The 26,196-nt window shown below is 54.1% G+C and overlaps 1 protein-coding gene across 4 annotated transcripts in view; it reads left to right on the top strand.

Moving 5' to 3' along the window:
• The window catches only part of VANGL2 (VANGL planar cell polarity protein 2), a 52,772-nt gene that overhangs the window by 22,887 nt on the left and 3,689 nt on the right, over positions 1 to 26,196 (top strand). For all 4 annotated transcript variants that reach the window (XM_055583854.1, XM_055583852.1, XM_055583851.1 and 1 more), the window contains 6 exons: positions 17,158 to 17,418; positions 17,557 to 17,677; positions 19,547 to 20,154; positions 20,921 to 21,057; positions 21,558 to 21,693; positions 25,331 to 25,562. In XM_055583854.1, coding sequence (XP_055439829.1) covers positions 17,348 to 17,418; positions 17,557 to 17,677; positions 19,547 to 20,154; positions 20,921 to 21,057; positions 21,558 to 21,693; positions 25,331 to 25,562 — 1,305 coding nt within the window. In that variant the 5' untranslated portion in view covers positions 17,158 to 17,347. The remainder of the gene's footprint in view (positions 1 to 17,157; positions 17,419 to 17,556; positions 17,678 to 19,546; positions 20,155 to 20,920; positions 21,058 to 21,557; positions 21,694 to 25,330; positions 25,563 to 26,196) is intronic.

The raw sequence follows: 26,196 nt of genomic DNA, 5'->3' as shown, positions 1-26,196 counted from the left end.
GTGGGGAGAAACTACAGAGTTATCTGTAATTCTGGCACCAGAAGTCACGTTTCCCATTCTTTGGGCCCTTTTGAGGTCTGTGAAACAGGCTACTGTCATGTTGAACACAGTTCACAGTAAACCTGCTGGATAGTCAGCCAGGGCTGTGGCAGCTAGGGCAAGCCTAACACTGTGTCAAATTACACACTTGCTGCCCAGCACGGGGGTGTGGGGGGTGCTCTGCGCAGAGCTGGTAGTACCCTAAGCCTACCTCCCTTTATCCTTCCCCAGCTCTCCTGCCAGCTATCCCCCATACAGCTAGCTGGTCATGGGCACCGCCAAGGCCCCCAGTGCAGCCCAGGGCCTGGCACGTGATAGGCACCCAGAACATGAGCACTCAGAGGCATGCAGGGACTTGGGTACCTGAAATGATGAATCTGCACATTTCATGTAATCTTGGTGCTGAGTCACTTGCTGACCTGTGATGTGGGAAAGAGGATGAAGAAAGGCAAGTGTTTGGGTGAAGAAGGGAAGTGTATCCTAAGGCTCTCTTAAGACCTAAAGAATGACATATTGGAATGGTCACAGTGCAAGGGACAAAGATGACTCTGTTCTCATCTTTGGTCAGGTTAGAATGGATGACCAAAGGGAATGAGATTAAGTCTCAAAAAATTTTTTCATCAGAGAGGAGAAAAATCCCCAAACAAGTCAGGTACAGAGTCTGGGAGTCTCCTACTCTGAGACTTTTAATCACAGGGTTGGGTGAGAAGGTATCAAGATTGGAAGCCAGAGGATGTTGAGATGTGGAGAGACCTTGCCCTGCTGGAGAAGTGTGCAAAGGTGTTTTGAAGTATTACTATTCTAAGTAAGTGGAGAATTGCACACAATACTAATGATTTTGTAACAATACTTCCGTTTTCACTCACTCCAAGGGCTACATAGACTTCTCACAAACCCAGACTTTTATAATGGGGTCAGTCTCTTTGGGTTCAAAGCTGTTATGACCCAACTTCATGAACCTAACTGGTTTCTTGGCGTACTCTAAGGCAGGAATGACTGATTATGTTGGATACTGGTGATACCCTACAATCCTTGGTGTAGTGCTATGAACTCCAGGATATGTGAAACCCCTGGGGACGAGAGCCTTGCCTGCTTGGGGTTAGGGACCCGACAGGCCAACGCATTTTTACACTTGGAGGTTTCCTGGGAGAAGGGCCTCTCTCCCCGCCATCCAAACTCCCGGGCGCCCTCGTCGTCCCCTCCTCCCCCACTCCCCTAGGGCAGGGTTCCCTTTGTAATTAATCTCAACGCTCAAACCAGAGGGGAGGAAAAAAAGTGTTAATGAGAGAGCATCCCAGACTGACTGGGCGGTCGCCGCTCGCAGCTAGAACACCAAGTAATTAAATTATTTTGGGAAGCGGGGGGGATATGGTGGTGACAGTGTCAGAAAAACTCCCGTAGGAATGGCAAGAAGGGAGCGTTTCTCGCCAGTAATTAAAATCAAGGATGACTTTCTCTTCTCGCAGCCCTCGGGGGGTAAAACTCAATCTTTCCACGTCCCCGATTCCACTGCATTTCGTGTAGCCGGGTCTGTGGCACTAAGAATTGAACATCGCCATCCCCGAGGGTCTGGGGGCTAGGTCTCCCGCAGGCGGGTAGAGGGAAACAGCCCCAGGAGGGGATGCGGGCTGGGCCCAGGCCAGGAATCGAGGCATCTCCCAGACCCCGTCCTGGGCCGGGGTCACAGCCCCGCTGCTGATTCCCAGGATCCTGGGGGGCCGCCGGGCATCTGGATGCGAAAGGCTGGGGGGGGAGGCGGCGACTCGGGGAAGAGCGGGGCCGCAGACAATGGACGCGGCGGCGGGCGGGCCGGCGGCTGCGGGAACAGCCGGGAGGCGGCACCCGGGAGCGCGCGCTCCCCCGCCCCCTGCACCCCCTCGGCTCCCGTCCCCTCCCCCTCTGCCCCCTCCCCCTCCTCCGCGGGCTCCCGATCTGATTCCTGATCCCTGATTCCTTGATCCTTGGTCCCGCCATGGGAGCTTGAGCGCCCCCCATTCCCCTCTGGCCCCCTGCCCCCGGGGCCCTGAGGGGGAAGAGACAGCGGTCTGGGACGGAAAGGGGGCGACCGGACTCAGGAGCCCCCCTCTACACCCCCCAACGTCCGCGCTGCCCGTCTACGAGCGCGGAGTTCGGAGCGACCCGAACGCTGCGGATACAAAGGCGCCGGGCCGAGCCGGGCGCCGGCCGAGCCCACCCGGCAGTTCGCAGCGGCGGGTGAGTGCCGGGCCGCGGGGGCGCGAGCAAAGTTTGAAAAAAAAAAAAAAAGAAAAGAAACAGAGGGACAATCATGCAAGGGGCCAGGGGGTGCCCAGCCGCGGAGCGAGCGGGGTGGCTTATGGGGAAAGGGGGCGTGGGGTAACCCCCTTCCGGTCCATCCCCCCACTGCACAGCGGAGTGCCCCCCAACTTTGGGGAGAGGAAGGGGCGCTTGGGGAGGGGGCGGAGCCCGGGCCTGGAGAGCCGGGGACTTTCCTGGGCCCGGGGCCGGGGCGGGGGCCTCAGTGTTCCCAGGGGAGCCGGTTGGAGCTGGAGACTCGGGAGTGTGTGTGTGTTGGAGGTGGAGGCAGAGGCAGTGCAAGGATCGCGGTCTGGAGGTACTGGAAGGCGAGGATGTTTAGGGGTGCATACCCACCTCAGGAGTGTGGGGAGGACCCCGGGCAGGTATGCGTTCAGGGCATGAGGTGGAGTCCCGGGAGCCGCCCGAGGAGAGTGGAGGGGGCGTGTGTGTGGCTCGAGGATGGGGCTGGAGGCTGGAGACCCCGGCACTGTATTCCGGGGCCCAGAGGACAGGCGCCGGCATCCTTCTCTCCACTTGTCTTTACCCGTCTAAGGGGCTGTGGGCTCTGCATCTGTGAGTTTTAGAGGCTTGGTGAAGCATCAGTGTGCGTGATTCTTTTGTTTTTGTGTATGTGTGCGCCTTGACATGCTGCGTGTCCCTGCAGGTGGGCCCCTGGATTTGGAGATGAAGGTGTTTATCTGTGCCTGAGTGTGTGTGCACGCAAGGAGCAGCTGATCATGCATGTGTGGTGTGTTTGGATATGTATTTATGGGTATACTCTGGGGAAGGGGTGTGTGTCTCTGTGTGTGAACTGGGGAGGGGTTTATGGGAAAGAGGTTCTGAGGAAGGTGGGTGTGTAAGAGCAGAATAGGGTGTACCTGGGTAGGTGTGTGTACACCTGTGTACTAGAAAGAGATGTGAGTGAATCTGTGTTCTCTTGTGTACGACCTGTGTTGATAGATAAGTGCCACCGTGTGCCTGCTTTAGGTGGTGTGTGTATTTCTGAGTGTGTGTTGGGGGTACTGCCACTTGGCTCTTCAGGCGGATTTTCTTGGCAGGGAGCCCAAAGGGAGGGCTGTCTGGAGGGGTTCTGAGGCTTCTTGGATGCCCTGCCCTGGTTTTGAGGGTAGTGCCTTAAGTATCTGAGACCCCTGAGGTACCTGTTTTGGGAAATGGGCTTTTCTAGATAAAGGTTGTGTGTGTGGTGGGGAATATGGAATAGGGATTTGGGTTGTAGTCCAAGGGGAGTCTGAGGGGTTGGAGAAGTCAGGGGAAAGAATCAGAGGGATATCCTCTTATTCCACCTTATAGGTTGGGTTCTTGTGCTTGGAGAGGCCACATTCTTGGCTTCTTAGCCCATGTTCAGCTCCCCTCAGGCTCCACTTGTCCTATAAAGCCACCTTGGAGTTTGCTGCTTCAGAGCCCACTCAACTCTGCCCTGCCTCTGGGACCCTACAGTTCCTGAGGAGTCTGGGGATTCTGGTATGGGATAGAGGCGTGGGAAGGAGCACGCCTGGAGGGATGAGACCTGGTCCGGACATCTTCGGTTCTCTGTTGCACGGGGTTCAGAAGGTGGCATGGGAGGTCTGGGGAGAGCAGAGGGGGATGTTTTTTCAGGAGTTTGTACAGATTTATCTCACAGTTTTCCCCTTTTTCCTGGTGAGAAGCATGATTGGGATGGAGATGCGATCTGGGGCCAGGTCTGAGGGTGATGGATAGGGGGCTCAACTTGCCAGGAGGGCGGTTGTCCGTATGTCGAGGAAGGGGCAAGCACCCACTGAGGGTGTTTTCTCTCTGTTATTATTTCTCTTTTGGGATGAAGGGGAAGGGTAGGCATGCATGCCTTGTTTGCACATCTCACACTCAGTCATTTCCCTCTTGGTGCCAGAGGAACTGGTCAAGGCATCCAGCTTTAGAAGCTGAGACTGTGAATGCACAGGCCCGTTAGGGTCTCTGGGTAATTGCATAATGGGAGTCCTTAAGGGGCATGTGCAGTTGGAATGTTTGCATTTTAGCCCCCAGGGCTCCCCACCTTTCTTAAGTCCCCGTGATAAGAGCAGTAGGAGTTAGAAAATGGGTGGGGCAGAGAAGGAAAAGACTGGATTAAAGAAATGCACGATTGCCCCAAACCTGACACCCTTCCTTCCGTTGGGTAAGGTCCCCAGGGGCGAGTGCGGCACTTGAATCTGGACGGTGTGCTCTGGGGTGCCTTGTTTGCTTCTGTCCTCTGATCGAATGCATGATATATTATACTGGTGTGTTTGGGGGGTGGGGAGCTCTTCCAAGGAGGAGGACTTGTGGTCAGACCTTAGGAAAGGCTGCCTTTGAAAGTACTTCACGCTGAAACTAGTGGTTGAGTTGGCCCCTCCTCCCACATTGTCTTGCTCCTCCCCTCTCTCTCCCTAATTCTTCTGGGGGCTGACCTCTCTGGTATGCCCCCCTCGGCTCCTTCTGCTTCTTAAAGATCCGAGAAAGGGTACCCTTCCCTGGCTCTAGAGCAGGACAGACTTTTATTTGCTCATTTGGTTTCCAAGACCCCTTCCAGTCAAGAAGGCATGAACTTGACTTATATAGAAGCTTCCAGTAGAACAGGGAAGACATCTGGGACCCCCACCCCCATCCCCTGAGTTTGCGGATCTCCAGTCTTCTTTGCTGTTTTTCCCCTGAGCATCTCACACTGTGAGGCCAAAATGAAGAGTCCAGCAGAGTTGGCTGGAATTAGGACTTAGAAGTGTTAGGACATTGGGCAAGTTCTTAAAACCCATTCCTTAGCCTCTTAGATGTCTTAAGACACCATCTTCCTACCCCAGATTGGGCCTCCTTCCCTGGGTGTCAGCTAGCTGTTAAATTCTGGTTTTGCCACTTCCTAGATCTGAGACCTTGGATAGACTAGATAACTTTTGAAGCCTCACCTGTAAAACGGAGTTAATAATAGGCCCTTCCTCTTAGGTTTATGAGGATTGTGCGTGTGTGCTAAGTCACTTCAGTCATGTCTGACTCTTTGGGATCCCATGGACTGTAGCCCACCAGGCTCCTCTGTCCATGGGGATTCTCTAGGCAAGAATACTGGAGTGGGTTGCCATGCCCTCCTCCAGGGGATCTTCCCTACCCAGGGAAGGAACCCGTGGCTCCTGCAACTGCTGCGCCGCAGGCGGATTCTTTACCACTGAGCCACCAGGGAAGCCCATTTATGAGGATTAAATGAAGTAATAGAGAGCACTTCGCACAGTGCCTGGCGCTTGGGATGCTCTCACCAAGTGATAACTGGAATGGTTCAGGTTCTGATGCATGATTAGTAAGGGAGTGGGCTCTGGGTTGGAGGGGAGAACTAGACTTTGGTTCTGCACTTCTGGCAGACCATGTTGGGCACTGCCTATTCTCTGCCAGGTGCTGTGTGAAGTACAGGCATGGAAAGGTGAAGAAGATGGGTTTTCACAGGGGAGACGTGCATAAACATGCTGATTCATTGTAACCCCCTGAGTAGTATATGGAGGTGTGTTGAGGAGGCTACCAGAGCATGGAGCAAAAGTGCTTGGTCCAGGTGTGGGTGGCAGGGAGACTTCCCAGAGGAGATGTGCCCTTCACTGAAAGTTTTTGTTGTTCTGTCGCCCAGTCATGTCTGACTCTTTGTGACCCCGTGGACTGCGGCACGCCAGGCTTGTCTGTCCCTCACCATCTCCTGGAGTTTGCCCACGTTCATGTTCTTTGCATCAGTGATGCCATCCAGCTATATTATCCTCTGATGCCCTCTTCTCCTTCTGCCTTCAACCTTTCCCAGCATCAGGGACTTTTCCAATGAGTCGTCTGTTCACATCAGATGACCAAAATACTGGAGCTTCAGCTTCAGCATCAGTCCTTCCAGTGAATATTCGGGGTTGATCTCCCTGAAGATTGTCTGGTTTGATCTCCTTGCTGTCCAAGGGACTTTCAGAAGTCTTCTCCAGCACCACAGTTTGAAGGCACCAGTTCTTTGACATTCTGCCTTCTTTATGGTCCAACTGTTACAACTGTACATAACTGTACGTGACCACTGGGAATTTTTTAACTGAGGTGAAATTCACAAAACATAAAATTAGCCAGTTTATTGATTTATTTTGGCTGCACATGCAACCTGTGGGATCTTGGTTCCCCCATCAGGGACTGAACCTGCACCCTCAGCAGTGAAAGCACGGAGTCCTAACCACTGGACCACCGGGGGATTCCCTAAAGTTAGCTGTTTTAAAGTGAACAGTGGCGCTTCGTACACCTATAGTGTTGTCACTGCCTCTTTCTGAAAACACTTTCATTATCCCCAAAGGAAACCTGTATGCATTAAGAGGTTGCTCCCCGTTCCCTTTCTCCCAGCCCTTGGCAAATACCAGTCTGCATTCTATCTCTATGGATTTACCTATTCAAGGTATTTCATGTAAATGGAATGGTGCAATGTGTGACCCTTTGTGTCTGACTTCCTTCACTTAACATAATTTTTTCATGGCTCATCCACATTAGAGCATCATAACTCCACTCCTTTTTGTGGTTGAATGATATTCCACTGTGTGGATCAAACTTTGTTATTCAGTGGTTAAGTCATGCTTGACTCTTTGCAACTCTGTGGACTGCAGCACGCCAGACTTCCCTGTCCTTCACTATCTCCCAGAGTTTGCTCAAACTCATGTCCATCGAGTCGTTGATGCTATCCAACCATCTCATCCTCTATTGCCTTCTTCTCCTCCTGCCCTCAATCTTTCCCAGCATCAGGGTCGTTTCCACTGAGCTGGCTCTTTAAGTCAGGTGGCCAAAGTACTGGGGCTTCATCTTCAGCATCAGTCCTTCCAGTGAAGATTCAGGGTTAGCCCTGAGGGTCCACCTTAGCTGGATTTAAAGGATGAGTTAGGCAAGCAGGGAGGGACTTGGGAGGGCGCTGCAGGTAGAGGCTGAGCACGAGTAAGAAGGAGCAGGGGTGCCAGGGAGCCACACGCAGTGGCTGTTACTGGATCCTGAAGTATTAACTGGGGGGTTGGCCTCAGTTTTCCTGCCTATGAAACGAAGCCTTGTGTGGTGGGTGAGGTTGGAGGTATTAGGGAGAGGAGAGGCTGGGATGTTATTGGTGTTCTCAGAGTCTGGGTCGCAGATGGGACTTTTAAAAACTTGCTTTCTTTCCTCCTTCCTGGGCAGCTCCCTCCTGTATGCATCTGCCGTCTTCCCTGTGGGTATCCATCTTCTTGTTTTACTGGGCACTGACTTTCCTTCTCTCTGAATTGACCTGAAATTTCTCTCACAGTCTCCAGGTGGGTAACCCTGTTCATGGGGAGATTTTGATAGCAGAGATGAAGGAAAAGGCCTGGGAGTAAATCCTACTCACACCCATTCCCCAGAAGCCTTCCCTTTTTTTAATCCTGTCTTTTGCTGATCTGGCTTGGGCAGCCTTCTGTCACCTCTTCTCCTGTGTTCTAGAGGGAAATGAGGTGGGTCAGGAAGAATCCCTCCATCCTTCTCTCCACCCTGCTTGGTACAGAGTAGAGGCCTGGTATGGCCTCTACTTAGTTTCCAAGAGCACTTTGGAAATTAGGTGTTGCTGTGCCTGTCTGATGCCCCTGGCAAGGCTGGTAATTACAGACATGACAGCTGGGAACGGGCTTGGGAGAAGCGGCTTAGAATCAGCAGAGCTGAGGATATCCTGGTAATCAGGGTGGGGCAGTGAGAGGGGAGAGTGGGAAGAAGCTGGGGGCTTGAGTGGGGCGGGAGGCTTGGGGGCCCCTTCTACCACTGCACACACCGCTAGGCTTAGCACCTGCAGGAGAGAAGGAGGTGATTAGAGCCCAGGCCCTGCCTCACTCTAAATGTGGAAGCAGGGAGGGGACGAGAGAGGCTGGGGGATCCAGGAGCCTCCGAGGAAAGAGGCAGAGAGTGGGATGAAGGGTTTTGGTTGCTCTCTCAGACCTGGGTGTGGTCTAGGTTAGAGAGCGGCCGTCATATAGGGGCTGAGGCCAACACGGTAGCCAGAGTGTTGGTTCCATCTTATTCTGGGTGGGGTCTTACTTCTCACAGTGAGGTTTTGGGAACAGGGAGTGAGTGAAAGGAACTGGCTGCTCACCCTCTATTGGAGAAAGAGGTGGGAAACTAACATTTTATTGAGCATCTATTACGTGCTTGATTCTGGGATATTCTGTGTACATTATTTTGTTGAATCCTCAACCTTCTGAAGTTGTCACCATTATCCCCATTTTGCAGGTAAGAAAACTGAGGTTTAGAGAGGGCCAGGGGCTCATCTAAGATTACGTAGCTCGTCAGAGGCTGTGCCAGGTCTGTCTGATGTCATTTCTCTTCCATTTCCCAAGGCGCTCTTTCCGCCTTTCCATCCTCTCGTTTCATGTGTTCAGGTTTGCTCATTATTGCCTTTATTCTTGAACTTGAATAGTTTCTCTGTCTCCTGAAAAGCAGACATGAGTCCAGATGTCAGCCTGAGTTGTAAAAGAAGTCTGTCCTTAGAGAGGGTGTCAGTCTGCTGGAAGAATGGGGGTCTCCCGGGTAGAGCAGCTTGCTGGCACAGCCTGGGGCAGGCCTGCCGCCTGGACAGAACGTCCTCGGGGGCTGGTCTCTTCCTCTCTGCTGGGTCACTTCGCACGTGGGGGCTCCAGCACCGTGACCCAAGGAGTCTTGTTTGGAAGGGCCTGGCTCTCCCTGGAGAGTTTTCTAGCAACCCCCTAACAGTATCCCCTCAGACCCCAGAGAGTTTCACCAGAGAGCTCCTGGCTCCCCAACTCTGGCTAGAAGAGAGGGTGTGTCTGTGTAGGGAGTCCGGGGAGTGGGGGTGCACAGAAGCAGGTGCTGAGCCCGAGGAGGCGTGACTGCAGTGTCTCAAAAAGCAACTGAGTATGAACAGAAACACTTTGTCACCTACTTGACTCCAGGATTGGGGTGGCAGATACAAGGGTTGGGGCATGTTGAGGCTCCTCCGAAAGAGTGAAAACCTCAGGTTGTGGGTTTGTCAAGATGGAGGAGGTTGGTTGGTGCTTGGGCCTTTCAGCTGGCACGGTTTTCCTGGATAGGAACTGGCTGATTTACCAGGTCAGAGGCCCTGGAATGAAGCAGGAGGAAAAGGTTTTCAGAATGGGGAGACCCGGGTCTGCCACCCCTGCCCCTAGTCACACTGCGTCTCGCACCCTGCTTCTTTTGCCACGCAAACCGGCCATTGTTGCCCGTGTCCCCACGCCACAGCTCTTCCCATCCACGTGTAGACCTAAGGGTGGCTGACTTCTCATCCTGAAAAACTGCTTTCTATTCCCGCTGACCCCACCCCGAGGCGGCGGCTGGGTGAGCAGGCTTTGTAGGTCTCAGGGTTAGGGGCGGTTGGGGCCCGCCTCGGAGAGCAGGCTGAGAAGAGGGAGAGGCGTGGCCTCTGGGTCAACCCAGCTTGTCTGCCCACCATGGTCCACCTTCTCCTGGCCCTGAGGACAACTCACGGGGCCCGCTTTCCTGCCTGACTCTTCCACAGCTTCCTTGGTGGGCACGCAGGGGTTGGGCCTTTGCTCCAGCTGAGGGAGGAAGAAGTTCAGAGCCTGGTGGGTGGGAATTAGGGGGCTGCTCATGGGTGAGAATTAAACAGAGGATCCAGCCACCTAGAAGCCCTGGTTCCCTTCTTGCCAGCTCAGCATCCGACTCCCTTCTGGCCTGCCCCTGGGAGAGATGCCAAAGGGATTACTCACCCTTTCTGCCCCATGCTCCATCCTCCCACCCAGGGTTCCCTTCCAGACGGACTGGGAATGGGTCTGGGGGAGTCAGGGAATGGACCGCGGTGGTGTGTGTGCAACATGCGTGTACTTGTGTGCAGTGCGTTGGGAGCAGGGCTTTGAGCGCCGGGGTGGGGGTGGGGGTGCTGGCGAGAAAGCGGAGCAGGTCTCTACAGAACCTGCCTGGCCAGGGCGGGTGGAGCTGGGTGGGGCAGTCAGGAGCCATTCCAGGTTTCCGAGGGGGAATATGAGTGTGGGGGTGCACGTGCGTGTATCTGTGTTCAAGTGTGTTTATGGACTTGGAGGGTACTCAGCCTCCCCCTTGCTTGAGATAGAGGGAAGTGAGGGAAATAGATGGAGAAAGGCCTGCCTCTGGCTCCCCCAGCTCCTTTCAGCTAGAACGCCAGATTAGGTATCCTGGCCAGGAGCCCAGTCTGAGGCTCCCCCACCCCCCTCCCTGGCAGGCTCCTTGCACCGGGGTCTGGTGGTGAACAGCCGCATGGGCTGTCTGGGTGACCCAAGCATAGGCCTTCCCTGCTACTCAGCCCAGGGAGGAGAGGGATCGTGCCCCCTGCCCCAGGGCTCTCAGGATGGTGAGCTCATGTCTGGGGCTGCCCTGGGAGAGTGCTGGGTTTATAGGGCGGGGGCGGGGCTCGGTGCCAGCTTTTAGACTCCTGGGTCCAGCTCTTTCTTACCCCTCGGTCCACTGAGGTCCAACTGTTCTCTCTGGCCCCCTGGACGGTATTGTCACTTAAGGACATTGGTGTTTTTTTTCAGGGTACAGGAATGAGGGTGGGGGGTGAAGCCCCCTTTTGGTCTAGGGCTTGGGGCTGGTCCTGGCCCACTCTGTGCCTCAGCTGTTTTTGTAGTAGAGAGAACCCAGCATGGGCCTTCTGGGATGGAGGGCTTGTCCCCAATGCACGGCTAGATGGGAATGACGAGGAAACGTGGAGATCCTCAGGCAGGAGTGGTTGCTGGGTGGGGAGGGGAAGGGGCAAGGGGCAGGGGCTCTTCAGTCTCAACTATCTCAACAAGCTGAGCCCTGTCCAGTCTCTGTCCCTATGTCACTGGAGAGGAGAAGGGACAGGGCAGGAGCCAGTGAATTCTCTCCTGTCCTGGCCATCTTCTAGTCTTGGCTGTTTCAAGAACCAGAGTCTGGAAGGAGTGCCAGGGAGAGACCTGGTCTCACTCTGAGAGGAGCACGCCTGGGTCACAGTGTCAGTGAGGACTTTCTAACAAAGAGGCCAGAAAGGGCTGCCTCAGATGCAGTACCAGGCGCGAGCACCCTTTTTTCTCTTGGCCCTACCTTTTCATCTGTGAAACTTGGGGTCGCACCTTGGAAGGCCTCTTCTGTGTTAGTGCTGGAGCCTACCAAGAGTTGCATGGGTCAGCCCACTGTTCCTCCCGTGGTGGGTGGGGTGAGCATGGGGAATGATGAGGGCGCAATCAGACGCCCTGGCACTTCCCTCTCCTCTGTGGGAGTGTGTTAGGGGCTGCCTCCCCCAATCCCAACACCAGACACTTCCTGTGTCCACCAGTGTCTGAGAGGGAGGCCTGGATTGAGCATGCCCGTGAGACTCGGAGCGATGTGGCAAGGGGAGGACCAAGCTGGACAGTCAGCTGTGACTTGGAATCTGCCCTGCCTCCCACTAGCTGATGTCTTGGCAAGGGGCTCCGTCTCTGTGGACAGACATCTAGCTCCTTGGATACTGGGCTGGGAGGCGGGCCTTCTGGAGGGTGGGCATCCAGCATTTTGGGTGGAACTCACATTGATATCCTTGGACACTGAGGCTGTGGTGGGTGACGCTTAGGGAGCCATGAGGCTGGGGGCCCACATGGCCACACCTCCCATGGGTTTTAGTGGGGAAGGGGGTGCACGGTACATGCAGTAAGACCTAGGTTCTTGTGTAGGAATCAGACACTTGACAAAAATTGAAGTATAGTTGATCTATACTGTTGTGTTAGTGTCAGATGTACAGCACAGTGATTCAGTCTTTTTGAAGGCTACAGGAACCAGAGACCTTTCGTGGGCAAGGGTCCACAGACTCCTCTGCAGGAGGGGTCTAAAGGGGTGATCACGTCCATTTCCTTGCATTCAGGCAGGACCACACTTCCTCTGTCCTGGGCTGAGGAGAGGAAGACCATTTGTTTAAAAGATGGTCCGATCAGAGTGCTGCCCCTGTCAGAGGAGAACTTCTGGCTTCCTGTCCTCTTTCTCTTCCTCTTGCCTGCTCCAGCTGGAAGTTCATTCTGAACTCCTCTGCGAGTGCCTTCCGTGGCAACACTGGTCTGGAACTCCCGGCCCTGTCTTCTGTGTGCATGTCTGTTCTGTCCTTCCCCACCATCTTCTCCACCTGGTTGCCCTGCCCCCACGGTGCTGTCCCCAGCCCTGTCTGGGTGGTCCTCACTGCCCTCTTTCCCCACTCCTGACAGGGGCTGGGACTGGTGGTGTGGTGGCCTTGAGCAGTGGGGAGAGGTGGGGACCCGAGCCGCCTGCCTTCTGGTCCTCAGCCCGCGCCTGGCCAGAGGCTGCCAGGTCTGTGTCCAAGGTCTCATCCACCTAGGCTGCTCCTCTGGGTGGGGCAGTGGGGAAGGGTCTAGTCTTGGTCTGCCTTTTGGCCAACACCAAGCCCTCCCATGCCTCCCTGTCTACCCAGGGCCTTACTCCCTCTGCCTGTTGCCAGGTTCTGAGTGTATTTTTTCCAAAGGCCTCTGATTGTTTCCTGAAGAAACCTGATCCCAGAGCTTATACAAAAGCTGGGGCCGCCAGAGGAGAAACCCCATTCTCTCCCGCTCTGTCCCTACCCCCCCACCTCCATAACCTCTCTCGCTTTGGATGCTGGGTATGGGTTCCAGGACCTGGCTGCCATCACCTAGGCAACAGGGGGCTTTGGTTGCCATGGTGATCAATGTGGGAGAAGCTGGGCAGCGGGGACAAAAGCCCCCACATTTCTCCCCCTTGGTCCTCACCCCAATCCTCACGGGATGATACTGAGACACATTCCATTAATTTTATTTCTGAAAGGCCTTTGGAGGGGAGAAAGGTCTCCTTTTTGTGACAGACTTTCTCTTCCTTCGCTTACTCCTCTCTGGCCTGTTTTTAACCCCAGATAATCCATGGTTGGCTTGAGCAGGGGACCGAGTCTCTGTGTTTTTGTTCCTGAGGTGGGGTTGGGGGCATGGTGAAAAGCAACAGAACACATTCCCTTTTACAGCCTCCCACCGTTTAAACCAGGGCCCTCCCTGCCCTGGACGAAGTCCGGACTTCCCTCCCGGTCCGTCATGCCTCCCATATTTCCACTTGTTGATCCCATCCAGTGATCCCCTCCCCCACCCTCTTCCCTGGGAATGCTGCCCACCCGGGAGACCCTCCAAACCCTTAATTCCTGGGTCCGATTAAACAAGGGGAACTTCTGCCCTTCTCGTTTCTCACCTTAAGTCCCTCCCCATAGCCTCTCCAGTGCTTGGGTTAGATTCCTGGGGTGCTCCATGAGACAGTAGGCAAAGGTCTCAGAAACTGGGTTCATTTTTGGCCTCTCTGTTTGGCAGGGGAGGGAGCAGCATGTTTGGGTGCTTTCTGAGTACCTTGAGCTGGGGTAGGGGTGGGAGAAGCAGGCCAGGGGAGCCAGGTTTATGTTGGGCCTTTAATCAGCAGCTGGGAGGAAGGTAGGGAGCTCTAGGCTGGAACAGTTTAGAACAAAGGGTTGGGAGGGGACTGGCACCCTGTCTGGTTTGAAATTTATCTGTAGGGGAAGCACAATGGCATCAGCTTCCCTCCTGGCTGTGTTTGAAGTGGTGGTTCTGATCTGCTGTGTGTGTGTGACTTTAGTTGTACAAGCAGCAAGATTTATTTATACCACCTTTTTCCCAAGTCTCAGAGGAAGTGTCTGGGGATTGGAGCAGGAGTGACCCTGAAGTCAGAGTGTATTAATTGCTTAACTTATTACTTGCTGAGCAGTTTGTTAAAGTACTTCTTTTATCCCCAGTATACTTAACAACAACCCCATGAGGTATTGATGTAAAACATCATTTCCCCTGTTTTACCAATGAGCCTACCAGGCTGCCAGGCACAGCAAAGTTAAGTAACTTGCGCATGAGCACACAGCTCCTCAGTGGGAGAGTTAGGTTTTAAACTCAGATACTCGGGTTCAAATCCCAGGCTCTTTTTGCTCTTGAGTCCTCTGGCAGACGTGAGAATTCAGAGAGTCTGGGTTATTGTGTCTCTGTCTAGACTTGAGTCCATGGCAGTCCTTTTTCTCTTTATTTTTCCACTTCCCTCACCCTGTCACCCACATGTTCTCTTTGAACCTCCTGGTGAAATTGAGCTTGTAGGTGGAAGACCAGAAAGAATGGGCTGAACCACAACAGGAGAGATACAGGCGATGTGTCTGAACCGTATCAGGGACGAGACCAGTAGAATGGGTTCTTGGGAGATGGGGTAGAGGAGTCCAACATAATTTGCAGATAAGAAGGTGAATAGGGCCTTGTTTGTGGCAAAGGTTTCTAGAAGGGTTTAGGGTGGGTGGGTTGAGATATTGTCTCCGTTGCCTGCGTGTGTCTTTGTCACATACTTGTCTTGATATGGGGCTGTGGACAAACATCACCAGGCCATGGAGTGTCTCCACATACCTCTGTGAGGAAGATAAATGAATGAGGTAGCATCTATTTCCTCTCCCTGCAGTGTTTGCAGTTTCCCCGAGAGTCAGGCGGTATCAGTTACTAGCTGTGTGCCAGTGGAAAGGTGGTGGATACAGGTCCGTACCAATCATGGTTCTTATTCTCAAGTTACTGATGGTTCAGTTCGGTTGGAGAAAAGTTAACAACTACATAAAGCAAATTCATTTTAGTTCTTAGCATAATTGACCTCGTGGCAGCGCTTGACCTGGCTGATTCTGTTCCTACCTTGAAACAGTAATTCTTGGCTGCATGAGAGCCCACTCTTCTGGTCTCCTTGCTCCTCTGGCCTCATGGCCTCACCCCTTTGCCTGTTCTGTGTCCTCGGACATGTTTACATGTTGGGGTTCTAAGGGACCCCCATTTAACCCTCTCGCTGGGTGATCCCATTCATTCCCTTGACCTTGCACACCATCCATACCTCCAGCTCAGACTCTTGTCTGAGTCTAGCTCCTCTGACACTCAGCTGCCTGTTTAACTGCCTGTCTCACAGCCGTGAACTCAGCATGCCGGAAACCGAACTCACCAATTCCTCCCCAGTCTTCCCACCTGATAATGGCACTGCCACCTCCTCTCATGCTCAGGCCAGAGATCTTGATGCTCCCCTCCCCTTCCGCCGGTCCAATTAAGTCCTGCTGGTCCTGCCCAACATGTGTCAGGAAGGTGACCATTTCACACCTCCTCTGCTGCTCTGCCCCATCACTGCAGTCCCCTCTTTCCTCATCTCCCTACTTCTGCCTTCCCTTCTTTCCAGTCTCTGTCTGGAGAGCTAACACCCTTCCCAGGCTTCCCACTGAATGAACCCAGCTCTTCCCCCAACCCGGGGCTTCCCCGGTGGCTCAGCAGCGAAGAATCTGCCTGCAGTGAAGGAGTCACAGGAGACGCGAGTTTGATCCCTGGATCGGGAAGATGCCCTGGAGGAGGGCATGGCAACCCACTCCAGTATTCTTGCCTGGAGACTTCCATGGACAGAGAAGCCTGGCGGGCTATAGTCCATGGAGTCGAAAAGAGTCTGACGTGACTGAGCAACTTAGCATACACGCACACTTTCCCTGACCCATGGGGTTTGCAATACCCTGACCCCTGGCCACCTCTTCAGCCTCACCTTCCATTGCCTCTCCCTTCCTCACACCCAGTTGGCTCCACTGGGCCACCCAACTCTCTGCTGCCTTTGGCCTTCCTGTGGGTGGCTGTCTGCTCTGCAGGCTTTCCCCTCCACTCTACCTGCTTAGCCCCTGTGCTCCTTCAGGCTTGGTTGTTGTTCTCTCAGATTTTCCAGAACCACTCAGTTTAAAGGAGCCCTGCTCCTCAGGCTTGTCTGTCATACTGTCCTTGTCCTTCTCCTTTCATCACTGATGTAGTTAGTTCTTTATATGCCCCTGTTTACATGCACCAACCCTGCTGGGCCGTGAATCCGGGGTTTCTTCCCCACTGTACTCAGGGCTTGGCAGGGGATATGGTTTCTAGATGGGGCCTAAGCAAAAGGCGATGACTCAGTGAGTGAAGGTGGGAAATAACTGCTCAGTGCCCAGGGATGTACCATTGGGTGCTGGGGGTGAAGGGGGCTTTTGTGGAGGGGTCGGGGCTGGGTTGTGAGGTGGTAAGCAGGGTTGGGTGAGAGTTAGGGAGGACGGGAGAAGGAGAGGTCCTCTCCTCTGCTGAACTGGAAGGTGAAAATGTAGAAGAAAGACGCTGCCCCTTGATCCACAGCCGTCAGACAAGCTCCTGACATTGCCTGGTTCAGGATGTCAGGTTTTTAGAGAATGGTTTCTGCTTACCTTCCCCTCCTGCCCCTCACCACGTGATTTGTAGTTTACATTCTTCACCCTGGCCATGTGAGCACATTTGTGCATGCACACAAGTTAGGCCACTCACAGACAGACAGACAGACAGACACACACACACACACACAGCCTTAAGGGGAGCAGCCAGCTTAACCTCACAGTAACTGTGGGTATGTTTGACATACATGCTGGGGAGACAACGCCAAGAGCAGCCGCCATAGGCAGCCCCCTGTGGGCACTCAGACATTAAGAATGGGAGGAGATGAGAGGCCTGGGGTAGCCTCTGGACTGAAGCTAGCTGCCTCCTGCTGTGGTCTACACTGGACCAGCCAGTTGGCCTGGCCAGAACCCACGTTCCCCGTTCCTGGCTGAGAATAGGAAAGTGCTGCCCAGCTCTCCCCTGCAGGGGGTCCAGAGTTGGGTCATTCTGGGTGGCCTTTGCGGTCATCTTCCCCACCCCGGGGCACAGTCTGGGGCTGCTCTTTCTAGGAGGCAGGGCAGGAGGAACTGGGCTCACTGGAGAGAGCAGGAGCCTGGGGGAGGGGGTGCATTCTCAGGTGGGAGCAAGGCTCCCCTGAGCTTCCTGCGGCTGCTTCCTGGGCACGGCCTCCCTCTGTGCTCTGACCCCACAGAGAGCTCCAGCCCCACCCTGACCAGCTGCTTCTTTTCCTCAGGAGCGCCGCTTGATTTTCTCTGAGACAAGCCCACCTGTCCAGCAAAATAGAGTCCCTCAGGGTGACGGTTGATTTCCTGAAGGTGCCCCTTGGCCTGAAGAAGCCAGTGCTGAAGGAGGTGGCAGGGGGGCCCCCCAGAAGGCCCCAGCCTGTGGCCCTGGAGCGCTACAAGGCGCGGCGTTCGGACGCCATGGACACCGAGTCCCAGTACTCGGGCTACTCCTACAAGTCTGGCCACTCCCGCAGCTCCCGCAAGCACAGGTGGGTGTGCATGAGGGCTGACGCAGGTCGGGGAGCGGGGTGGGAGCACCACAGGGCTGGCGGGCTGAGGCTGGCCGCTGAGAAGCACGGGTCCTCCCCTTGACCTTCCGTGCCCGTTCCCCTGGCCTTCTGCTGCAGGGACCGCCGGGACCGACACCGCTCTAAGAGCCGAGACGGGAGCCGGGGGGACAAGTCGGTGACGATCCAGGCTCCAGGGGAGCCCCTGCTGGACAATGAGTCCACGAGAGGGGATGAGCGGGTGAGCGTCAGGGGCTGAGGTCTGGACCAGGTGTTTCCACTTGGATCCCTCGAGAAGCTGGAGGTCCAGGGAAAGGGACTGGAAACCTGGCCTCTTTCGACAGAGAGAGGAGGGCATTTTGGGTCATACTTCTGTTAAGGGTCCCAAGGTAGGACCTCGTCTCAGTAGAATTCTGTAGAATCTTGGTAGAATTCAGAGATCCCTTTGGAAGCAGCAGCCTCCGTCATCTTTTATGACCCATGTGACCTGGGCTGTGTAATGGGAATTGCCTCTTCTCTGGGCTCATGCCAGCCAATTAGGGCACTGGGAATCTGGAGTGGGAGGATGGTGGTGGGTGGGGGCTGGAGGTGTGGCAGCCCTAAGTTTCCCTTGGGCACTCTGGTGCCCTCTGGTGTCCGACTGTAGAATAGCACCCGCTAGTCAGAGGGAGGAGTTGACAGAGAAAGAGAAGTGAGCTTGGGGAGATGGAAGGGGGTTTTCTGCTGGTTGTTCTTGCTCCGGCCTCTCTGGCCCACTGTGTGCCCCTGGAAGGGAGGGCAGGAAGCAGTGCCCAGTGCTAGAAGAGGGAAGAGGCAGGATTTGGGGTGACTGAGGTGGTCCATGTATCATTCCTCCTCCTTGGGAGCATCTTAGGGAGCTGGAGACCTCACGAGACATCTCTATGACTGACCCTGGGGATTCCTGGGGCTTGGAAGCAGATCAGTACCTGAGGGAAATGATCTTTCTCCCTCTTTCCCAATCCCGTCTTCTCCCAGAGACCTGGCCTTCTGAGTTCTTGAAGTGATCCTGATCAGCTCTTCTGTTGTTGGGGGGTGTGCCCAGGCTCTTGAAACTTGGAGCACACTTGTAGGTCTAGTGGTTGTGGTTACTCACGGATTCCCTGAGCTGAGACAGGCAGTGCCTCCACTTTCCGCCTTCTGTTCAGACTCCGCTTTCCTTGGGGAAATGCCCATGTGGTGGGCATTCAGATGGGCCAGAAGAGCCAGCCAGGCAGACCAGAGACCCAGTGTGGCCCTGAGTCTGCACCATGTCTTGCATGCCCTGCATTAGTCTCTCACCTTCCCCATCCCTTCCTCTCAGTGTCCTCTTCTCTCCCCCATGCTGCCTTGGTCAGGTCACTCCCTTAACCAGATACTCAAGTGGCTCTCTGTACTCCGAGGTTAGGTGCCTATTGCCTACTCTGGCCTTGGGCTTCCCAGGTAGTGCTAGCGGTAAAGAACCCTGCCAATGCAGGAGATGTAAGAGACTCAGGTTTGATCCCTAGGTTGGGAAGATTCCCTGGAGGAGGGCATGGCAACCCATTCTAGTATTCTTGCCTGGAGAACCCCATGGACAGAGAAGCCTGATGGGCTACAGTCCACAGGGTCGCAAAGAGCTGGACATGGCTGAAGCGACTTAGCACAGCACAGCATGGTTCATCCTGGCCTTGCAAGTGGGTTGCTCGAGCCTGCCTGCTTTGCCTGGGAGTCTGACCTCAGATCCCATTCTCTGACTGAGCAGCTCCCTGGCGTCTCTCTTGGACCCTCTGTTCTGAGGGTGCATGTTTTTCCTGGTTGGCTGACAGCATGAAGCTCCCCGAAGGCCCAGGTCTCAGATGTGCCATCCCTGCAGAGGCCAGACTTGGGCATGCAGGGAAAGTGTTAGTCTCTCAGTTGGGTCCGACTCTTTGTGACTCCATGGACTATAGCCCGCCAGGCTCCTCTGACAGTGGAGCTCAGTAAATACTTGGATGGCTGCGTGTGTGTTGATTACCCTCTTTTCTCCTCTCCCTGCTTTGCTCTCTGTCTTCTTCCCACTCACCTCTTCTCCCATGTCCCTGCCTCCTCCTCCTCCTCTTCTTCCCCTTCACCACGGCCGCTCGGGCTGTAGGACGACAACTGGGGGGAAACGACCACAGTGGTAACGGGCACCTCAGAGCACAGCATCTCCCACGATGACCTCACGCGCATCGCCAAGGACATGGAAGACAGCGTCCCGCTGGACTGCTCCCGGCACCTGGGTGTGGCGGCGGGGGCTACGCTGGCCCTGCTCTCTTTCCTCACTCCTCTGGCTTTCCTGCTGCTGCCCCCACTGCTGTGGCGGGAGGAGCTGGAGCCGTGCGGGACGGCCTGCGAAGGCCTCTTCATCTCCGTCGCCTTCAAGCTGCTCATCCTGCTGCTGGGCAGCTGGGCCCTGTTCTTCCGCCGGCCCAAGGCCTCTCTGCCCCGCGTCTTCGTGCTGCGCGCCCTGCTCATGGTGCTCGTCTTCCTGCTCGTCGTGTCCTACTGGCTCTTCTACGGTGTTCGCATTCTGGACGCCCGCGAGCGCAGCTACCAGGGCGTGGTGCAGTTTGCCGTGTCCCTGGTGGACGCCCTGCTCTTTGTGCACTACCTGGCCGTGGTCCTGCTGGAGCTGCGCCAGCTCCAGCCGCAGTTCACGCTCAAGGTCGTGCGCTCCACCGACGGGGCCAGCCGCTTCTACAACGTGGGCCATCTCAGGTGCCGGCGCGTGGGGACAGGCAGCCCGGCCTGGGGCGGGGGCGGAGGGGGCTGCAGGGCTTAGGGCGGCGGGGTGTGATGGCGGGCCCGAGGTGGCGCGCTCGGAGGGCTGGGTGGGCAGTTGTGTGCTCTGCACATTCTAGGTTTTCAGCAGTGTTTGCTGCTTGATGGTGGGAGCATGCTGAGGGTCCTGGAGCAGATAGGGTGGGAGTTAGGAGCTGGAGTGAATAGATGAACAGAGACTGGGGATCTTATAGAGGGATGGACCAAAGAGGAGATAGGTGTGATTCTCTGAATCAGCACGCTTCTAGCTCTTGGAGGCACAGCCTCTTGAGGGCACTCAGTGAGCAGTCAATGAGATGCGCTGGCCAGAGGAAGGGCCCCCCCAGGGAAAAGATGACGAGGAAGGTTTTTCGGCCCCCCAGACTTGTGGGCAGGATGCCCCCCCGCCACCCAGATTGTCATCAATCCTGCAGGGAATCTTGAGGGGAATGCTGGAGGGGAGGAGGTGACCCCTGGCTGGGGATCCTGGCCCCCTGCCCTTTCTCCCCTGGGCTTCAGCACAGCAGGGAAGGAGTAGCAGGCCCAGCCCTGGGGAAGGCTTAGGGGCCTGGTGAGTAGACCGCAGGCCCCGAGCCAGGCTTCTTGGAAGCAGCTTATCCCTACCCTCTGTCCTCTCCTGCCCTGCTGACCTGCCCTGCTGTGTCCCTCCCCTGCGCCCCTTGTCTGTCTTCTCTGCCTCCCCCTCCTGCCGTCTCCCCCACAGCATCCAGCGTGTGGCAGTGTGGATCCTGGAGAAGTATTACCATGACTTCCCTGTCTACAACCCTGCCCTCCTCAACCTGCCCAAGTCCGTCCTGGCCAAGAAAGTGTCTGGCTTCAAGGTGTATTCCCTCGGAGAGGGTGAGCGGCCCTGCTCCTTGGTCTCCTGGTCTCCTCCCAAGCAGGACTCCCAAGTTCCTGCCTCCCGTTCCTCTTTCTCCCATCTTCCCATGCTTTCTCCTTCCTCGGACTGTGTCCCAGCCCCTCCTGTTCTGTCCTCTCCCTCCACACCAGGTGGCTAGTTTTAGCTGCTGAGTCTCCTCTCTTTCCCTTTATGCTACGGTGTGTCCCTTGCTCTGGCTCCACTGTGTCTGCTCCTCAGCCCTCGCTCTCGGAGGCCCGAATCTCCCACCCTGGGGAGGAGCCCGTGCGGGACTCCTGCTCTCTGGTGCCCTCCTGGCGGCCTTCCTGTGGGCCTTGCCCAGACATCGTGGCCAGGAGGGATGGGAAAGGGGGGTGTTTCTTGGGGGTGGACACAGCTTCCTCTGGACATGTTGGGGGGCTGGCCCCAGCCTTCCTGGAGTGGGAATCAAGGCGGCGCTCTGAAGGGACCAGCCTCTCTCTCTCCTGCTTCTGTGCAGAAAACAGTACCAACAACTCCACGGGTCAGTCCCGAGCTGTGATCGCAGCGGCGGCCCGCAGGCGGGACAACAGCCACAACGAGTACTACTACGAGGAGGCCGAGCATGAGCGGAGGGTGCGCAAGCGGAGGGCCAGGTGGGTCTTGGGGAGGAGTGGGGCTGCTGGGGGGCTGCTGGGGAGGCTGGGGAGAGGAGGACCACCTAGCTTCTGTAACCGATGATGATGTGGATGCGATGTGTGCGTTCGTTTTCTGTTGCTGCCTTCACAAGTCACCATGAACTGGGCGCTGTGAAACAACTCACACTTACTGTCTTGCAGTCCTGAGAGTCAGGCGCAGGTGAGCTGAACCCTCCTCCACTCAGGGTTCACGGGCTGAAATCGAGAGCAAATCTAGTTTTAGCCCGAGTCCCCTTCCAAGCTCACTGGTTGCTGGCAGAATCAATTCCTGGTCACCTGGACCCAAAGGCAGTTTTCCTTGAGGCCAGCAAGACCAGGTCTCTGACTTCTGCCACCAGCTGGAGAGTAATCTCCTTATTTTAAAGTCAGCCAACTTGGCACTTTCATTACCTCTGCAAAACATACCAAGATTATTGGATGACCAGGGGACGGGGATCTGGTGGAGGTGGATGGGGCCTTTGAGTTCTGCCTGCACAGTGGGGCAGGGACCGTTAAAGCCCGTGAGCCTCCCTGGCAGTGGCAGGGACCGAGGCTGGACCAGCCCTCCTTCCAGGAGATCTTGGAGGCTTGCTCAGCAGATGGTACATTTTTATCTGCAAAAAATGAGGTTCTAGTGCCCATATCCTGGTAAATTCTTAAACACTGTCCTCATGCTTCCTTTTTTCCTGTTCATATTGTTATGTGAATGTTGTTCATGCCTGAAGATTCTTTCTTGGTGTCGACTGCTTGCCAGGGCCCTTCATCTGTTGGTATTTCTACAGGGGAGGAACAGAGGGTCTTGGGACTGCCCTTCCTCACACATGATCTACAGGCTTCGAAGGAGGAAGGTAGCCCTGACCCTGTACCTTTTTCCATTGAGTCGGTGATGCCATCCAACCATCTCATCCTCTGTCATCCTCTTCTCCTCCTGCCTTCAATCTTTGCCAGCATCAGGGTCTTTTCCAATGAGTCAGGTAGCCAAAGTATTGGAGTTTCAGGTGTACTGGAGTTTCAGCGTCAGCATCAGTCCTTCCAGTGAATATTCAGGACTGATTTCCTTTACGATTGACTGGTGTAATCTCCTTGAGGGACTTTCAAGAGTCTTCTCTGACACCACAGTTCAGAAGCATCAATTCTTCAGTGCTCAGCTTTATAGCTCAACTCTCACATCCATACATGACTACTGGGGAAAACCATAGCTTTGACTTATACGGACCTTAGTTGGCGAAGCTAATGTCTCTGCTTTTTAATATGCTGTCTAGGTTGGTCATATGGACATGGGTTTGGGTGGACTCTGGGAGTTGGTGATGGATAGGGAGGCCTGGCGTGCTGCGGTTCATGGGGTCTCAAAGAGTCGGATGCGACTGAGTGACTGAACTGAACTGAAGTTGGTCGTAGCTTTTCTTCCAAGGAGCAAGTGTCCTTTAATTTCATGGCTGCAGTTACCATCTGCAGTGATTTTGGAGCCCAAGAAAATAAAATCTGTCACTGTTTTCATTGTTTCCCCATCTATTTGCCATGAAGTGATGGGACCGGATGCCATGATCTTAGTTTTTTTAATGTTGAGTTTTAAGCCAGCTTTTCCCTCTCCTCTTTCACCTTCATCAAGAGGCTCTTTAGTGCCTCTTCACTTTCGGCCATAGAGTGATTTCTGATTTCTGCCAGAAGGTGCAGAAAGTGGCAGAGATCGGCCATAATCATGCATATATCGCCTCCCTCCTCTCCCCCTAGTCTACCCTCTAAGTCGCCAGGGAGCGCCAGGCTGGATTTCCTGGGTTATTCAGCAGTTTCTCACCAGCTATCTGTTTTATGCATGGCAGTGTGTATATGTCAGTGCTACTTTTTCTGTTCATCCCACTCTTTCCTTTCTCCAGTGTGTCCATAAGTTCATTTTCTATATCTGCATCTTCATTCCTTCCCTGCAAATAGATTCATCAATACCATTTTCTAGATCCCATATATATATACATTAATATACTTTATTTGTTTTTCTCTTTCTGACTTACTTCACTCTGTATAATCGGATCTAGGTTTAGCCATCTCACTAGAACTGACTCAAATTCATTCTTTTTTATGGCCTAGTAATATTCCATTATATACACACACACACACACACACACACACACACATACATACCACATCTTTATCTCTGTTGATGGACAAATAGGTGGCTTCCATGTCCTAGTTATTGTATGTACTAGTATCTACTATGAATATTGGGGTACATGTGTCTTTTTGAATTATGGTTTTCTCAGGGTATTCACCCAATAGTGGGATTGCTGGATCATATGGAAGTTTTATTCCTAATTTTTTAAGGAGTCTCCATACAGTTCTCCGTAGTGGCTGTATCACTTTACATTCCCACCAATAGTGCAAGAGGGTTCCCTTTTCTCCAGCATCTGATCCTGTTTTTACACGAGGCTGCAGTAGATGGAAGATTAACAGCCCCATTTCTGTGACATTGCAGCAAGTCTCCAGTTGCTGTGGGAAGGAAGCTGGAAAAGTTCCTGCCTCCTCTGCCTTCTGCCTTGACCATGATCTCTGGATCTCCTGGGCTGCTGCTACCATAGGGGACCCTTTCCTTCCCCATTACCTTGGTTGTAAACAAGAGAAAACTTTCCCCCTTGTTCACCTCAGACAGAGGGATCTTTTCTAAAGGAACTTTATTGAGACCCTCAGGGAGACAAAAGAATAAACAGAGATACAGCAGAATTACACAGATCCACATGTGTACTTGGCCCAGAATGCTATCCTAAGCTACTTGAAGTCCCCAGGTTCCTGGGTTTCCCCAATACTGGTGTTCGTTTGCACGTCTCTATACTTTTAATGTAAATGGGCTTCTTTTTCCTGCTTCCCTCTTACTAACATATTTTTGAGATTCACTCTGTCTGTATATCTGGTTTGTTGCATCTTATTGCTGTCTAGTACTCAGAGAATACTTTCAACATCCTGACCAGTATTTGGATGATAGTCATTTGCCTAATTTTTTTCCATTTTGATGAATAAGTAGTATCCTATTAACATTTAATTTTCTTAGTTCTGTCTAGTAACAGCATCATCTTTTTTCAGCCTTTCAGGTCTCTTATGAATTATTGGTTCACTTCTTTGCCCATTTTCTATTGTGTTCTTACCTTTTCCTTCTTGATTTGTAGCACATTGTTTTGCCTTACCTTTGCCCACCCCAGGTGTTAGTTAATGTTGCTCATGCTATCACGGTTGAATAGACATGTGTGATTTTGATGTAGTTATATCTAATAATGTTTCACCCACTGAAGTGCAGTTCAGGGGGGCTCTTAATTAAGAAGGCTTTTTCTAGGGCTCAATCTATAGTTGTCTCTCTGACACTGAATTGTCCTCTATGGGTTGCGGGCTGGGCTCACTGAGCTCTACAGCTGTTTCCTACTTCTAGAGGGGTGAAGACCCTCTGCCTCCCACCCATACACATGCATTCTCATATGCACAAACACAGCCTCCAAAGCCTGGTTCTTGAGTCCAGATGAGAGCCTATAGCTTCAGGCAGAGCACAAAGGCCTGACCTCTCTCAGGCTGCTGGAGGGCTGAAGCTGGGGGGAAGATGAAAGGTGGGAGCCTGGTCCACACCCCTTGTCTCCCCCAGGCTTGTGGTAGCAGTGGAGGAGGCCTTCACTCACATTAAGCGGCTGCAGGAAGAGGAGCAGAAGAACCCCAGGGAGGTGATGGACCCCCGGGAGGCAGCCCAGGCCATTTTCGCATCCATGGCCCGTGCCATGCAGAAGTACCTTCGCACGACCAAGCAGCAGCCTTACCACACCATGGAGAGCATCCTACAGCACCTTGAGTTCTGCATCACACACGACATGACGCCCAAGGTTGGTCCACCTGCCCCAGCATCCTTTCTCTCTCCCTGACTCTGGCCCCTTCCCTTCTGCTTCCTCTCCCTGATTCTTTCACTTCCTTCCCTATCCTCCATCCCTCTCCTGTCCCTACCTCCTTATAGTCTCTCATCCCTACTCCATCTCCTCCATCTCTGAATGGGGTAGCATTCTTAGGTGCTGAGAAGAGGGAGTTTGCGGACCATTTGGGGAATAACTGAGACCTATTTTTCATCTCTGTAGAGGTTCCAGAATTTTCAGATCCAAACTCCCACCAGACGTTGTTTGCTGTATGCTCTTTTTGAGCCAGTTCCACCGTCCAGTTCTGTGGCCAGCTTCCTAGAATTGCCTCCCCTGAGCCATCTTTGGGGACCAGGTCACTACAGATGTTGCACTTCAACTGTGAGGCCTCTGGCTTTCTGCTGGTGCAGCTCTGTTGAGTGCTATCCACTCGAGCAGAAAGAGGAAGGAGGACAAGGGAGGGTTTTCCCGGGTCATAGCAGGTACCTGGGAAGAGCAGGAGATGTAGGGGTCAGGAGAGCCAGTCCCAGACCTGACCCTGCTGAGCCACACCACCGCTGTGGGCTCCCGCTCCTGCATTGATAAACCAGGGTCCCAGGCAGATGATCTC

The sequence above is a fragment of the Bubalus kerabau genome, chromosome 6 (assembly GCF_029407905.1).
Source record: "Bubalus kerabau isolate K-KA32 ecotype Philippines breed swamp buffalo chromosome 6, PCC_UOA_SB_1v2, whole genome shotgun sequence".
Classification (NCBI taxonomy): Eukaryota; Metazoa; Chordata; class Mammalia; order Artiodactyla; family Bovidae; genus Bubalus; species Bubalus kerabau.
The sequence above is the reverse complement of the archived record's forward strand: the minus strand, read 5'-3'. Positions and strand labels throughout refer to the sequence as shown.